Source organism: Canis lupus, chromosome 26 (genome assembly GCF_048164855.1).
Source record: "Canis lupus baileyi chromosome 26, mCanLup2.hap1, whole genome shotgun sequence".
NCBI lineage: Eukaryota > Metazoa > Chordata > Mammalia > Carnivora > Canidae > Canis > Canis lupus.
In genome coordinates this window covers 28,590,469-28,605,191 of record NC_132863.1, presented here as the reverse complement: position 1 = coordinate 28,605,191, position 14,723 = coordinate 28,590,469, and the positions used below count along the sequence as shown (strand labels likewise).

The 14,723-nt window shown below is 43.1% G+C and overlaps 1 protein-coding gene across 7 annotated transcripts in view; it reads left to right on the top strand.

Annotated features, from left to right (window-relative positions):
- The window catches only part of TTI1 (TELO2 interacting protein 1), a 46,812-nt gene that overhangs the window by 6,744 nt on the left and 25,345 nt on the right, over positions 1–14,723 (top strand). For 6 of the 7 annotated variants that reach the window (XR_012018572.1, XR_012018570.1, XR_012018569.1 and 3 more), the window contains exon 2: positions 10,234–12,573. The exons of the other annotated variant lie outside the window; for it this stretch is intronic. Coding sequence is in view for 2 of the 6 variants with exons in the window: in XM_072800989.1 (XP_072657090.1) it covers positions 10,275–12,573 (2,299 nt within the window). In the remaining 4 variants the exon portion in view is untranslated. The remainder of the gene's footprint in view (positions 1–10,233; positions 12,574–14,723) is intronic. 7 annotated transcript variants of the gene reach the window in all.

Sequence of the window (14,723 nt, the reverse complement as noted above, 5' to 3'; positions counted from 1 at the left end):
TAGGAGAAGTGAGACTTCTAGCTCCCCACTTAGTATCCATTGCACTTCACTGGGGGTGGCCTCATTATTACAGGACAGTAGCCAAAGTCCTACTGTCCACTAGGCCTCCTCTGACACTGCCCTGCTGGTGAGGGAAAGGAACATATGTTCTTGATGTACACCCTTTTCTAAGTTAAGAATTGCTTTTCTAAAATGTATTGCCTACCAAAAATCTTGTCTAGTAGAAGCTTTAGATACATAGTATTAGTGTAATACAAGGCACAATTTCACAACTACTCTATAGAGGACAGCTAGAAAGGAAATGAGCCTAAAGTAGTTTCAGGAAGGATTTACAGAAAGTCTCCTTGATTCCCCTCCTCCACTTTCTATTTTGTATACTCCTCTCTTGCAGGGCTAAGTCCCTCCAGTTAACTTTGTAACTCCTTTTCCTTGTCAAGAACTTAGCACAGTACATGGCACATAGTATATGCGAAGGAAACCTTTCTAGGCAGAAAGAAAGATGAGTAGGAAGGTACAAAGTTTCAGATATACTAGAGGTTTAATGTTTATCCAGCTTCTTTTACTCATTTATTAAACAAACAGTGGAAACTGTTTGGCAGATACTATGAAAAATCACAAGTAAAGCTGCAACACTAAAAAAGTATACTGTTTGGTTGGAGAGGTGTACAAATAAACCAGTCAGTTTCACCCAGGGCAGTAGTCCTCCAGCGTACTCTGCACACTACTGCCAGATGGATACTGAGCAAGTACTTTGATCACCTGGTTCTCATTCTTCAGAAGACAGAGTTTGTGTAGAATGTATACCAGGCCTGGCTGGTCATCACACTGACCTTGCAAACTTTTAAAATAGATTCATAAGCATACCTACCATCCCCCCCCACCCCAAAGTAGGTTTTGATTCAGTAGCTCTGGTGTGGGGCCCCGGAATCTGTGCTTACGTTGTTCCCCTTAGATTCTAATAAACAGACTGGAGGAACCTCTGGTATGGTGGAAAGTGTGCACACAGCCTTTGAAGTCACATAGGCTTCAGGTGAATTCCAGGTCTAGCATTGCTTGCTGCGTGACCATGGGCATCACTTAACCTCTCTGAGCCTTGTGTTACTCAGCTGATGGATGAGGAATTTTTATGACATAAAATACCTAGTACATGCCTGGCATTTGGTGAGGTTTTCTCCAACAAATATTAATTCTCTTCCTTCTGTTCAAGAACCTGTTTTGACAATTCTTATGTCGGAACTCTTGTTTTTGGAATCTGAACCCAGTCTTTTTATCCATATGCTGGTTATTCAAAGTTAGGACTTTTGGAGAAAAATCTTATCTACCAAATTTATGTTATGTTGAAGAAAATTGAAATTCATGGAAATCACACAGCTAGATGTAGAGCCAGGACTTCAATCCAGTTAGCCAGATTTGTGTTCTTATTCTCTCCCTGTCTTGGAAACAGCCTAAAAGTGGCCTAGCCAAAATCTAGAGCTATGATTCCCCCTTAAGAATTAATGTAACAAGACCCTATCATAAAGGATGATGTCACCTACCCATAGGAATTACCCCAAGAGAAGAAGAGTATGGAAGTTTTTACCCAGATCCAATTCAGGCATAGCTGATAATAAAGCTCTAGCAATGAAAGAACCAGAATATGGCTGTTGACTCAACAAGCATTTATTGAATGCCTGCTGTGTGCCAGAAGCAATAAACAAACCTGTCAATTATCACTCTCCTAGAGCCTATATTCTAGTGAGAGGAGAGAGACAATAAACAAATAAATAGGTAGGTAATCTGGTTTGATGGATGGTGCTAAGTGCTATGGAGAAAAACTCTGAAGTCAGGGAAAGGAGATAGGGAGTGCCAGGGAGAGGAAGAGTGAGGATGGATTGCAGTTTTAAATAGGAGTGATCAGAGAAGGCTCACTCAGTGTTTATGTTTGAGCAAAGGCCTAAAAGATGAATATATGGTGGAACAGCAAGTGCAAAGGCTCAGGTAGTCAGAATGTCAGTCCTTGGTGAAGTGTGGCTTACTTGCTGTGATGGCATCTCTGTCTTGCTTCTGCATTTATTAGATGCTTTGACTTTTCTTCCTTCTTGCTTTTGCTTGTAACAGGTGTTTTACCTTGAGCAGCCTTCCTTCACGGTCCCAAACGTAATTCCTGAATTCCAGCACAAATCCTCCTCCCTCCACGAACACTGCACAGTTGATGTTCATTCTCTTTCCAGTTGTCCTTTGGACTTCTTTCTTTTTCTCCCCTTTTCACTTCTTGATTGTATGATACAGTAAGTGCCTTGTGATCTACCATCTTATCCTTTAAGTGTCTGTAAGGTATAGTACCTTATCCTGTGCCTGTTGTCCCATTTGTCTTCACCACCTGTATGCCATGGCCCAGGGATGGTCCCTAGCCTATCCTTGTGACAAGGCAGAGAGAGGAGGGGAGGATGGGGAGAGAAGGGGCTATGGGGGAAATGGGCTCAGCCATGCACTATGGTTACAGTTCTCTTCCCTTGCCACTCCAGTGACTGCTTCCCATGCACAGTGTGGGTATGCTGAACTAGGAAGGGTGTAGTTGACCATCAGCAATCGGGAACTGGTTATTCAAGCTTATGTTTATTCAGTCACTGTCTGCCACAGTTGAACTCTGGGCAGTTTTCTCTACTCAGCCAGATAATCCACTCTTTCTGAATGCCTCATCCCAGTGGGCCAGAACACCCTGGTGCTGTCAGTTACAGAAACATCAAACTTTGCAGCACCACTTTAAATAATCAGGGTTGCATTTTATAGGAATAGAAGCTAGGACTCCTAAGTCTCTAAACCTCTAAACAATTCCTTCTGTAATTGACATATTGTCACACAAATGTGATTTCATGGCCATCCCATAAAGGTATATGATTGCCTTTTATAGTCATTTCAAAGTAGCAATTTGGTATACTCTCTTCCTTACAAAAAGCTAGTTTATATATTTCTGAGTCTATAACCTGTTCTTTTGAAGATGTCCAATTGTGGTAAATCTTTATCTGTGTAATACTCCATTTAGAGAATATACCACAATTTATCCATTTTACTGGAGGTGGGCATTCAATAATTTTCAGGGGCAATTGTGTATAGTGTATTCTTGACACACCTTTTGATATATTTATATATGCATTTCTGTTGAGCATTTATCAAAGAGTGAAATTACTGGGTAATAGACCATGCATATGTTCACCTTTAAAATAATAGATACTGCCAAAGAGTTTTCCAAATTAGTCGTACCAATTTACACTCCTACCAGCACTGAATGAGAGTTCTAGTTGCTTCATTTCCTTGCTAACACCTAGTATTTTCATTGTCTTTTTTCTCCCTTTTTTTTCGGCTTAGCCCTTCTGGTGGGTGTATAACAGTATTTTATTGAAGTTTTAAATTGCATTTTCCTGACTAATGATGTTTAGTGTCTTTTTTCATATGTTGATTAGCCATTTGGAAATCTCCTTTTTTGATATGTCTGTTCAAGTCCTTTTCTATGTTTTTTGCTGGGTTGTCTTCTTCCTAATGATTTATGAAAAATCTTTTATTATCAATATGAGTATTTTGTCAGACATATAGCAAACATCTTTCCTTCCTTTATGGATTGTCTTTTCACTCTCTTAATGATGTCTTTTGATGAACAGAAGTTCTTAACTCAAATGTAATCCAGTTTATCCTTTTTTTTTTAATATAGTTAGCCCTTTTCTGTATCCTGTTTAAGAAATCTTTGCCTACCCCAAGATCACAAAGATGCTGTTCTCTGTTTTCTTACATTTTCTTTACATTTCACATTTAAATCCAATGTCAGATGGAATCAAGACATATATATTTTTCCATAAGGGATTAGCCAAGTGACACAGCACCTTCCATTAAAAAGACTGTTCTTTCCACCAGGTCATTTCAGCATTGCCTTTGTGAGGTATATGGATTTGTTGCATATGAAGGGTCTATTCTGTTTGTCATTCTTTATGCTAATAACACACTGACTTTACTTGTTGTACCTGTATAGTAAATCTTGAAATCAGATAGCGTAAGAACTTCTACTACCATAATTTACCAATCTAATTCCTCTTCCTTAAGATTGTCTTTGCTATTCTAGGCACTTTGCATTCCCATATCAACTTTAGAGTCATTTTGTTACTTTCTACAAAAATCCCATTGGGATTTTTTTTTTTAAGACTTTTTATTTATTTATTCATGACAGACACAGAGAGAGAGGCAGAAACACAGGCAGAGAGAGGAGCAGGCTCCATGACGGGAGCTTGATGTAGGACTCGATCCCGGGACTCCAGGATCACGCCCAGGACCAAAGGCAGGCGCTCAACCGCTAAGCCACCCAGGTGTTCCCTCCGTTGGGATTTTGATGACTATACCAATGGTTCTCATCCAAGGGCCATTTTTGCCCTCCATGGGGCATTTGGCAGTGTCTGGAGACATTTTTGGTTGTCACACCTGGAGGAATGCTACTGGCATCTGGGGGACAGAGGCCAAAGATGCTAATAAATATCTTACAATGCATAGGACAGCCTTCCACTAACAAATAATTATCAAACTCAAGATGTCAATGGTGCCACTGTTGAGAAAGTCTGTGTTAATGTAATCATTGTTTCAGTGAGCCTTCTATCTGTCTACCATTCTATTATTTATTTTCTGTTTGACTCACAGGTTTTGCTTCTCTTTTTCTCATTTTTTACCTGTATTTGGATAAATCCAAAAATATGTATTCCATTTTTCCGCTGTCTGAATTTACTAAGTATACTTCTTTTATAATTCTTTTGGCACTTTACCCTACAAATTTCAACATGTATTCTTGATATGTTAGTCTAATATAATCATACCACCTCCTGATACTGCGAGATTCTTCGTATACATAACTCCTTTTACATCCCTTCCCATGCACCTTTTTTTAATAATAAATTTATGTTTTATTGGTGTTTAATTTGCCAACATACAGAATAACACCCAGTGCTCATCCCATCAAGTGCCCCCCTCAGTGCCCGTCACCCATTCACCCCCACCCCCCGCCCTCCTCCCCTTCCACCACCCCTAGTTCGTTTTCCAGAGTTAGGAGTCTTCCATGTTCTGTCTCCCTTTCTGATATTTCCTACCCATTTCTTCTCCCTTCCCGTCTATTTCCTTTCACTATTATGTTCCCCAAATGAATGAGACCATAAAATGTTTGTCCTTCTCTGATTGACTTATTTCACTCAGCATAATACCCTCCAGTTCCATCCACGTTGAAGCAAATGGTGGGTATTTGTCATTTCTTTTGTGCATTATCTTGCATTTTGGTTTTAGATCTATACTTAAACTGCAAAAGATAGAATTATTGTTTTGTACAGTTAGTATTAATTTATATCAGTATATTCCATTGTTCTTCATTACCTCCAACATAGCCATGCTTCTATCTAGGTTCATTTTCTCCCCTTATTTTTTCCCATTACCTAATGTCAATGAGTTCACTTAGTTTTTAATCCATAAACCATCTCTTATTTCACCTTCAGGTTTGAAAGCTGGTTTCATAGGGTATAAAATGCAAGCCTGGTAGTTATTTCTTCTTAGCTTTTTTCTTTTTAGGATTTTATTTATTTATTTATAGAGACAGAGAGAGAGAGAGAGGCAGAGACAGAGGCAGAAGCAGGCTCCATGCAGGGAGCCCGACGTGGGACTCGATTCCGGGTCTCCAGGATCACATCCTGGACTGAAGGCAGCACGAACCCACTGAGCCACCCGGACTGCCCTCCTCTTAGCTCTTTAAAGATGTCCTTCTACTGTCTTCTGGGTTTCATCATTTCTGTGGAGAAGGACCTGTCAGTCTTTCTGCTCCATTACTTTTAAGATTTTTCTCTTTAGTTTTAGTTTACAGCAGTTTGACTGTGATATGTCTGTGTGTGTTTTTCTCTCTACCGCCAACCTGGATTTACTGAGTTTCTTGAATCGGAGGAGTTGATCTCTTTCTTGTATTTGGACATTTCTCAGTCGTTTATTTTCCAGAAGCCATGTATTTTGAGATGTCTGAAAACTGCAGGTTTGTCCCCCCCTCAGCCCCACATAACCACATTTTTAAACCATTGTGGTTTCTCTTGCCTCAGTGATGGCCCTCGGCCTGGGCCATGCTGTACTCCTGAGCTAATGTCCAGAGTGGGCAAAAAAAAAAAAAAGCCAAAAGAAACAGCTATTGACTGTGGGCTCACTGAACATTCAACCCTAGCTAGAGTACTCGCCCACATAGTCCTCATCGCTTCCACAACTACTTATGCTTTAAGAAATTATCTTCGTAATTTATCTGTCTTTTTCTAGTTGTTAGGAGCATTAGCCTGCCAATACCCTACCGTATCCAACTTCAAAGCAGAATAGGCACCATGTTGTTTCTGAGTGCTTGTCATGTGCCAGATGTGCTTCTAGGTTCAAGGCGTAGGATGGCCCAGTCTAAAGTAGCTAGGACAGATGGATACAAAACAATACGGTGTATGAAGTACCGTGGTAGTAGTGTGCACAGTGGTGAATGTGAAACAGGACAAAGCAGTTGAATGTGAAGGAGCACCACCTGTTTGGGAAATTGCACGTTTTGTCATTTCACATGGCTGCAGTTTCAGGTGGGATGGGTGAAGCCCTGTGAGCTGAGATTACTGAAATAGGCAGGAGCCTGATGGCGAAGGGCCTTGTGTGGTGGGCCCTCGTGAATAGGTGGACTAGGGAGTGCAGTTGGAGAATTTTAAACAGAGAAGAGTGATCAGATTTTTTGTTTCGGGAAGATTACTTATATGGCAGTGTAAAATGTGGATCCAAGAAGGGTAACCACGTGAGGCCAGGGGCCATCGAGGAAACAGTTACGGTCAGTCCAACTTTAAATGGATGGTTATCACCAACAGATTTGAAAGATGTTGAAGGGGTAGAATTGATGAAATTTAAGAGAATGGTGGAATTAAAAGGGAGGTAGAAGAAAGAGAGGCTAAGCTTTTAGGTAAGGGCCATAAATCACCAAGGGAGGCACGGAAGAGTGATCAGAGTTCAGTTCTGGATATATTGTGTGTTCCCACTTCAATAGCCCTATTGCCGTTTGTGTCATATAATCTGAGAGCATAGTTCCAGGGGGTGCAGGATGTCTGTTTGAAACCCTTGAGATGGATAAGAGAGATGTAGAGCCCCAGACCATTGCCTTCACTCCAGCTTCAACCAGACCCTCTGATTTTATCTACCTCGTGTGCTGGGCTTCCACTTAAACATTTTACTGGAAATAAGTTTTCCACGCTAAAAGAAAAAAAAGGTACTGTTTCCTTCCTCATTCATCTTCCCGATTTATCTTATTTCGAGTTGTTCATTTGAATGGAATCCTTTCTCAAGTATCTTCCTCGAGAGTGTGTGTGTGAGTAATGCCCTCTCTGAATCCTTGCTCATGTTCTTGCAGTCTGACTGGTGACTGTCTTGGCCACATGTAGGATTTGGGGGCCACAGTCCTTTATTTGCAGTCCATTGTCCTCTGGTGTCCATGATTGCAGATGAGAAAACTAGAGCCAGTCTTTTAAGTTATTTGTTTGTTTCTCCTGAAAGCATGTATGATTTTCCACTGTCTCTTTTAGCATACAGGAATTTTACCAGAATGTGACTAGGAGTGTGTCCTTCTGTCTTTTCAGTCTCCAGATGAATCTTTCTGCAACTCAGGGAAATGTTTCAGTTGTTTATTTGTTCTGGCTCCTCCATCTGGCCCTTTGTCTCCTTCCAGAATTCCCAGCTATTTACATGTTGGTTCTCCAAATCTCACGAGTTCCATCTCTTTGCATTTCTGCTCTGAGTTTTAAAGTAGCTCTACTTGATCTTCCAAACCACTGACTGGATCTCAGTAATTAACCATCCTTTTTTTTTTTTTTTTTTTTTTTAATCCCATCAATTGAGCTTTTTTGGTGTGGAAAATGATGCCCTTAAAATTCTAAAAGGGGGGTGCCTGAGTGGCTTGGTTGGTTAAGCGTCTGCCTTCAGCTCAGGTCATGATCTCAGGGTCCTGGGATCGAGCCTTGTGTGGGGCTCCCTGCTCAGTGTGGCATCTGCTTCTCCCTCTGTCTCCTCCCTCCAGCTTATGCTCTTGCTCTCTCTCTCTCTCTTCGCCCTAAGTAAAGAAATAAAATCTAAAAATAAAATTCTGAAAGAGATATCATTTGCCGTGTGATCAAACTTTTTTATTGCTCTTTTTATTTTTCATATTCTTATCTGTCTCTTATCTGTCTCCCTTAGTGGTTCTGTTAATCTCAGACTTACCACCTCAGAGAGTGCTCTGCTTGCTTTTCCTGCCTTTGACTGCTGGGTCCCATTCAGTGGTTTTCTTCTCCTGTTGTTCCAACTATAGTACCTTGGGCAGGGGACGGCACAGCAGCCTCTGGTGATCTGTTTGTGAGCCGGTGCCAGTGGGATGGCAATAATCCCTGGCTGAGCCTTCTGGTGTCAATAGCCTGAAATAGGGCAGAGTTGAGTTTCTGCCCTTCCTTAGCTTCTTGGGGAGGGGGGGTGTCACAGAGACCAAGAGATATCCCCCCAACAAGCCTCACAGTGACCAATACTGCCCTTCCTTGCAGGAGACCATGGGGCCCTGTGGAGCAAACTCTCTCCAGGGTTTTAGAGCCTGGCCATTGCCCTGGAGCCCTCTCCTGACCCAGGAGGAAAATCCAGCACTGGTTTTCTCTCTGGGCTAAGCAGGTCTTGTCCACATTCACCAGGCACACTTGCCTGCCAGCCCTGTGGTCCGTGGGGCTCAGGAGGGTTCATTGGATTGGGGACAGGGAGAGGCATCATCTGTTCAGAAGCTCCCGCAAGTTGAGCCAAAAGAGAGATTGGGAGAGAGAGACAGACCTACAGACCCCACCAGACTAGATGATCTCTAACTTCCCTCCAGTGTCAACATTTTACAGTTATATGCATTTATGGTCTCCAGCTCAGTCCTCAGTACCCTTGGGCCACACTTTTATGTCTTCCCAGCATGCTTTGCTTCCCCAAAGGGAGTATTTGAAACTTTTATTTCTCTCCTCAAGCCCTCTGTTTACCCCACCACCCCCTTCTTTTCACTGTCAGCCATGACTTTGAACTTCTCACAGAGAAAAAAGACTCTCTGGTATTAAGTTGTTCAGTTCTTAGCTCACCTATAAACCTGTCTCCTTTCACTGCCTGCCTGCTTTCCGTTTTTCCGTCCTGCTGGATTCTCTTCACTCATGATGCCTGTGATAGCGTGCGCTCCTGATTTCCCCATTTCTCTGGCTACTGCCTTCTGTATTGTTCTGCTCTCTGTCTCACCCAGCTCAGGCTATTCTCCCATGTCACTGGCTGCCAAGGAGTGGGGGTGGGGGTGGGGAGGGTCTTCTGAGCACATCAGGTTGATCCTATCAACTCCTGCTTGAAACCTCTCCATGGCAAGAACAGACAAAACTAATCCATGGCGATAGAAGTCAAAATAGAGGTTACCACTGGGCAGGGAAAATAGGAATTGACTGCAAAAGAGCTTGAGGGAGCCTTCTAGAGTGCTGGAAACATTCTCTGTCTTGTTTTAGGTGGTGGTCACATAGATCTCTACATCACAAAAATCCACTGAGCTGCACATTAAGACTAGTGCATTTTACTCTATGATGTTATACGTCAACTTGACAAAGATAAAACTTTCAGTGACTCTCCATTACTACCACAGGTTAAGAGCCAAACTCCTTAATCTAGCCCATGACACCTATTATTCTTCCCACAAGTCTGGCTCAAGCATTTTCTTCCTGAGAAACCTACCCTGGCTTACCCAGGCTCCTGATGCATAGGTCTTCCACACTCGCTTAGGACCGTGAGCCCAGGCTCATCCCATTTCTTAGCAGACTGTGTTGTAACTGTCCATCTGTTTCCCTCACTGGCCTGGGGCCCCCTGAGAAGAGCAGCCACCTCTCTTCATTGCTTCCCTAATGCCTTGTGTGGTGGCTGGCACGTAGGCCCCCACTAAATGTCCATTGATTGATTAAATGCAAGTTCACGCGCAGCCCTGGTGGCTCAGTGGTTTAGCGCCGCCTTCAGCCCAGGGCGTGATCCTGGAGACCTGGGCTCGAGTCCCACATCGGGCTCCCTGCACGGGGGCTGCTTCTCCCTTTGCTTGTGTCTCTGTCTCTGTCTCTCTCTTTCTCTCTCTCTGTCATGGATAAATAAATAAAATCTTTAAAAAAAAATGCAAGTTCACTTTGTATTTGCTTTGAGCTTGACCTTTACTGAAAAGTTTTTTTCTTCCAGCCCACAGGATGCTTCCTCAGTGAGAAGGAGGCTGCTGCACAATGGCAGTTTTTGATACTCCTGAGGAGGCCTTTGGTGCCTTGCGCCCAGTGTGTGTTCAGCTCACAAAGACCCAGACGGTGGAGAACGTGGAGCATCTGCAGGCACAATTACAAGCCGTGAGTGACTCCGCCCTTCAGGAGCTGCAGCAGTACATCCTCTTCCCTTTGCGATTTACGCTGAAGACACCGGGTCCCAAAAGAGAGCGCTTGATTCAGAGCGTGGTGGAATGCCTCACATTTGTCCTCTCTTCAACATGTGTGAAGGAACAAGTACTTCTCCAGGAGCTCTTTTCGGAAATCTCTGCTTGTCTGTATTCACCCAAGTCCCAAAAGCCCGCAGCTGTGTCCGAGGAGTTGAAATTGGCTGTGATCCAGGGCCTCAGCACATTAATGCACTCGGCTTACGGGGACATTCTTCTGGCTTTTTATGAGCCCTCCATCCTGCCTCGTTTAGGATTTGCTGTGTCTTTACTCTTGGACCTAGCAGAACAGGAGAAATCAAAGCAAATTAAAATCGCTGCCTTAAAATGTTTACAGGTTCTACTCTTTCAATGTGATTGTCAAGACCATCCGAGGTCCTTGGATGAGCTTGAGCAAAAGCAGCTGGGAGATTTGTTTGCTTCTTTTTTACCTGGAATTTCAATGGCACTGGCCAGGGTTATTACAGGGGACTTTAAACAAGGGCATGGCATCATTGTGTCTTCCCTAAAGACCTTCTACAAGACAGTGAGTTTCATTATGGCTGATGAACAGCTTGAAAGGATATCAAAAGTCCAACCAAAGCCTGCAGTGGAGCACAGAGTAGCAGAGCTGATGGTTCACAGGGAAGCCAAGTGGGTAAAAAACACCAGCGACAAATTAACTATCCTTATTAAAAAGATAATTGAGTGTGTTTCAGGCCACCCACACTGGAAGGTGAGGCTGGCCCTGATAGAACTGGTCGAGGCCCTTCTCCTGAAGTGCAGCCAATCGCTGGTTGGATCAGCTGGACCCCTTCTGAAGGCTCTGGTGGGTCTAGTAAATGATGAGAGTCCTGAAGTCCAAGCCCAGTGCAGTAAAGTTCTGAGACATTTTGCAGATCAGAAAGTAGTGGTCGGGAATAGAGCCTTTGCTGACATCTTGTCAGAAAACCTGCACTCCCTTGCCACGTCTCTTCCCCGCCTCATGAGCTCCCAGGACGATCAGGGCAAATTCTCTACTCTCTCCTTGTTACTCGGTTATCTGAAACTCTTGGGCCCCAGAGTGAACTTTGTCCTCAACTCTGTGACCCATCTTCAGCGCCTTTCCAAAGCGCTTATCCAAGTTCTAGAATTAGATGTGACTGACATCAAGGTTGTTGAGGAGCGGTGCTGGAATTCTGGGCCTCTGGGTGCTTCAGAGACTGCGGCTACGCAGCCACGGAGCCCAATGCAGAGGAGATACTTCCGCTTCTTCACTGATGAGAGGCTTTTCCTGCTCTTGCAGCAGGTGTGTCAGCTTCTCGGTTTTTACGGGGATGTCTATTTGCTCATAGATCACTTTATGGAGCTGTACCGCGAGTCTGTGGTTTACCGGAAGCAAGCCGCCATGATCCTGAATGAACTGGTTGCAGGGGCTGCTGGCCTGGAAGTGGAGAATCTTCACGAAAACCATATTAAAACAAGCACAGAGGAGCTAAGAGAGATTGTGACATCTATACTTGAAGAATACACAAGCCAAGAAAATTGGTATTTGACCACTTGTATCGAATCTGAAGAAGTGGGAGAGGAGCTAACAATGAAGCAGTCGGGCCTCCAGGCCATCACATCTGGTGCACACACCTGCCAAGTTACATCTTTTCCAGCCTTCTCAAAGCCGAGTCCCACTATTTGCTCCATGAACAGCAACATCTGGCAAATATGCATCCAGTTGGAAGGGATTGGCCGCTTTGCTTATGCACTAGGAAAAGACTTTCGTTTGCTCTTGATGACAGCCCTCTATCCAGTACTGGAGAAGGCTGGGGACCAAACCCTGCTCATCAGTCAAGCAGCTACCAGTGCCATGATGGACATTTGCCACACTTGTGGCTACTACTCTCTGCAGCACCTGATCAATCAAAATTCGGACTATTTGGTGAATGGGATCTCTTTAAATCTGCGTCATCTGTCTCTGCACCCCCATACCCCAAAAGTCTTGGAAGTCATGTTGTGGAACTCAGATGCTAGCCTGCTTCCTTTGGTGGCAGATGTGGTTCAGGATGTCTTGGCCACCCTGGACCAATTTTATGATAAGAGAGCTGCTTCCTTTGTCGGTGTTCTGCATGCCCTGCTGGCAGCATTAGGTACATTCTGAGCCCTTTTTAACGCTAATTTGGAGGAAGGCCTACTATCCTTATTTGCCTAATCTTATTTTTTTGTGTGCGGTTACGCTATGGAGGACATTATTTGAATAGTTGTCAGTCCAATCCTATGTGTTCTGCCAGGGTTCCGCTGCTTTTATATATATATATATACTTTTAATAATCTCTACCACAGATTGAGCTCCTGTTCTGTGTCAGGGACATAAACCCTGCAGCCTAAATGTAAACATCATTTTTATTTTACAGAAAAGAACTAAGGCTCAGTGAGAGCTACTTAGCCAGGGTCACACAGGTAATAAGGAACAAAGCCAGGATTTATGATAGTTTTGTTCTTTTTAGTATGCCAAACTGCTTCTGACAGTACATGGAGTTTTCAGTATCTGTGCTAATGGAGAACAGGAATAACAGGAAATTATTCAGACCACAGATGAGCTAGAACATTACTGTCCACTAGAACTTTCTGTGATGATGGAAATATTCTATATATGTTCTGTCCATTACAATAGCCACTAGCTACATGTAGCTAGAGTGGCTGAGGCACTGAATTCTTTATTTTAACTTAAATAGCCACATGTAGCTAGTGACTATCATACTGGACAGAGGTCTAGAAACTTTCTTTTAACCTTTTAATTGTATGAAGTGGTGTGAGGTTTCTCTCCTTCCTTTTGATCCTGTTGGGTGTCTATTGGAGGTGTTAATAACCATTAAAATGCAAAATTTTGGACAATAAGAAAAAGAATCTCCTAATTAGATAGTCATTGAATGAAAAAACAAAAACAAAAACGAGCTATGTACTTGAGTCCTTTTGATCCAAAGACCATATCTCTAGTATTTATTTCAGTACTAATTGCCTCCATGGTAAGTGGAAATGTCACTGACTTCAAATTTTGTCAGCCAAGAAAGCGAACATCCTGTAAGAAAGTTTGTCACAGCAAGGAGGGCGGCTGGAACAGAGACAGTTGTACCTGAGACTATTTCCAGTGTCCATTCATGCATGCATGCATTCATTCATGAATATTCATATGCTATCTATCTAAGTGTTCTTTTATTCATTCATTTAATAAAGAGTGGCTGCCATGTGTCCAACATTGTGCTAAGTAGTCAGGATATAGCAGTGAGCAGGACAAATAAACTCATGAAGCTTTCTTGCTCCTGCAAAAGAGATGATAAGTAAATCATTAAACAAGTTCATTTCAGAATCCAATAAGCACTATGAAGAAAAGAGACAACCTGATGCAAGAGAACAACAGGGCTAGGCTACTTTAAGTAGAGTGGTCAGGGAGGACTTCTCTGAGGAAGCAACACTAGAGCTGAGACCTTGAGGCTGAGAAGGACCCCTTGGTATGTATGGAGCTGTCCTATCCTTTTTATGGTTTTTAAGAACATTCAGGCAAAAGGAAAAGGTGCAAAGATGTGGAGGGAAGAAAGAGCTTAAAGTCTTCAGATCCTGGAAGAGAGGCCATTATGGAGAGAGTGATACGAGATAAAGCTGGCAGGCAGAGTGAGGATAAACCCCCTGCATGACCTTGTAAACCAAGGGAAGGAGCTTGGATTCTATTTTGCAACCGCTTGGAAGTATACGGACTGGACTAATCGCTGGGACGTCAGCAGTGACCAAGAAGGACTAGGCCCCTGCCCTCGTGGCAGCACTGCTGAGACTGGCTGACGGCTTATACGTAAGAGACAGTGACCAGCTTCTATGGTCCGAAGCTGGCCCAGACTTCCACCTTTAGTGCTTTGGGGAACTAGACTACATGTCTGTTTGAGATTTTAAAACTGTATTGAGAAAAGCTCTATTAAATATATGCTCTCAGGAGATATCTCAGTTGGGGCCTTGAAAATTGGCATTGTCTTGGGCTGTTGATGTCTTCAGTCATCTCAAAAGGAAAAACCCTGTGTAGCGCTTTTTTTTTATTGAAGTGAAAGAGGAGGGGTCACCACTGTAGAGGGAAAAATGAGGATGGTTAACATTGACTTGAGAGCATCCTAGAGAAAGAAGCAAAATGGAGGATAGCTTTTCTGAAAATGTTGAAATAACCCCAAATACACTTGTATTTGGAATGGTAAGCAGCACTGAAGTGGAGCTGGTAAATCATGCGTGAATCAGAGCAGCCCTGCGTGCTGCCGTTTGT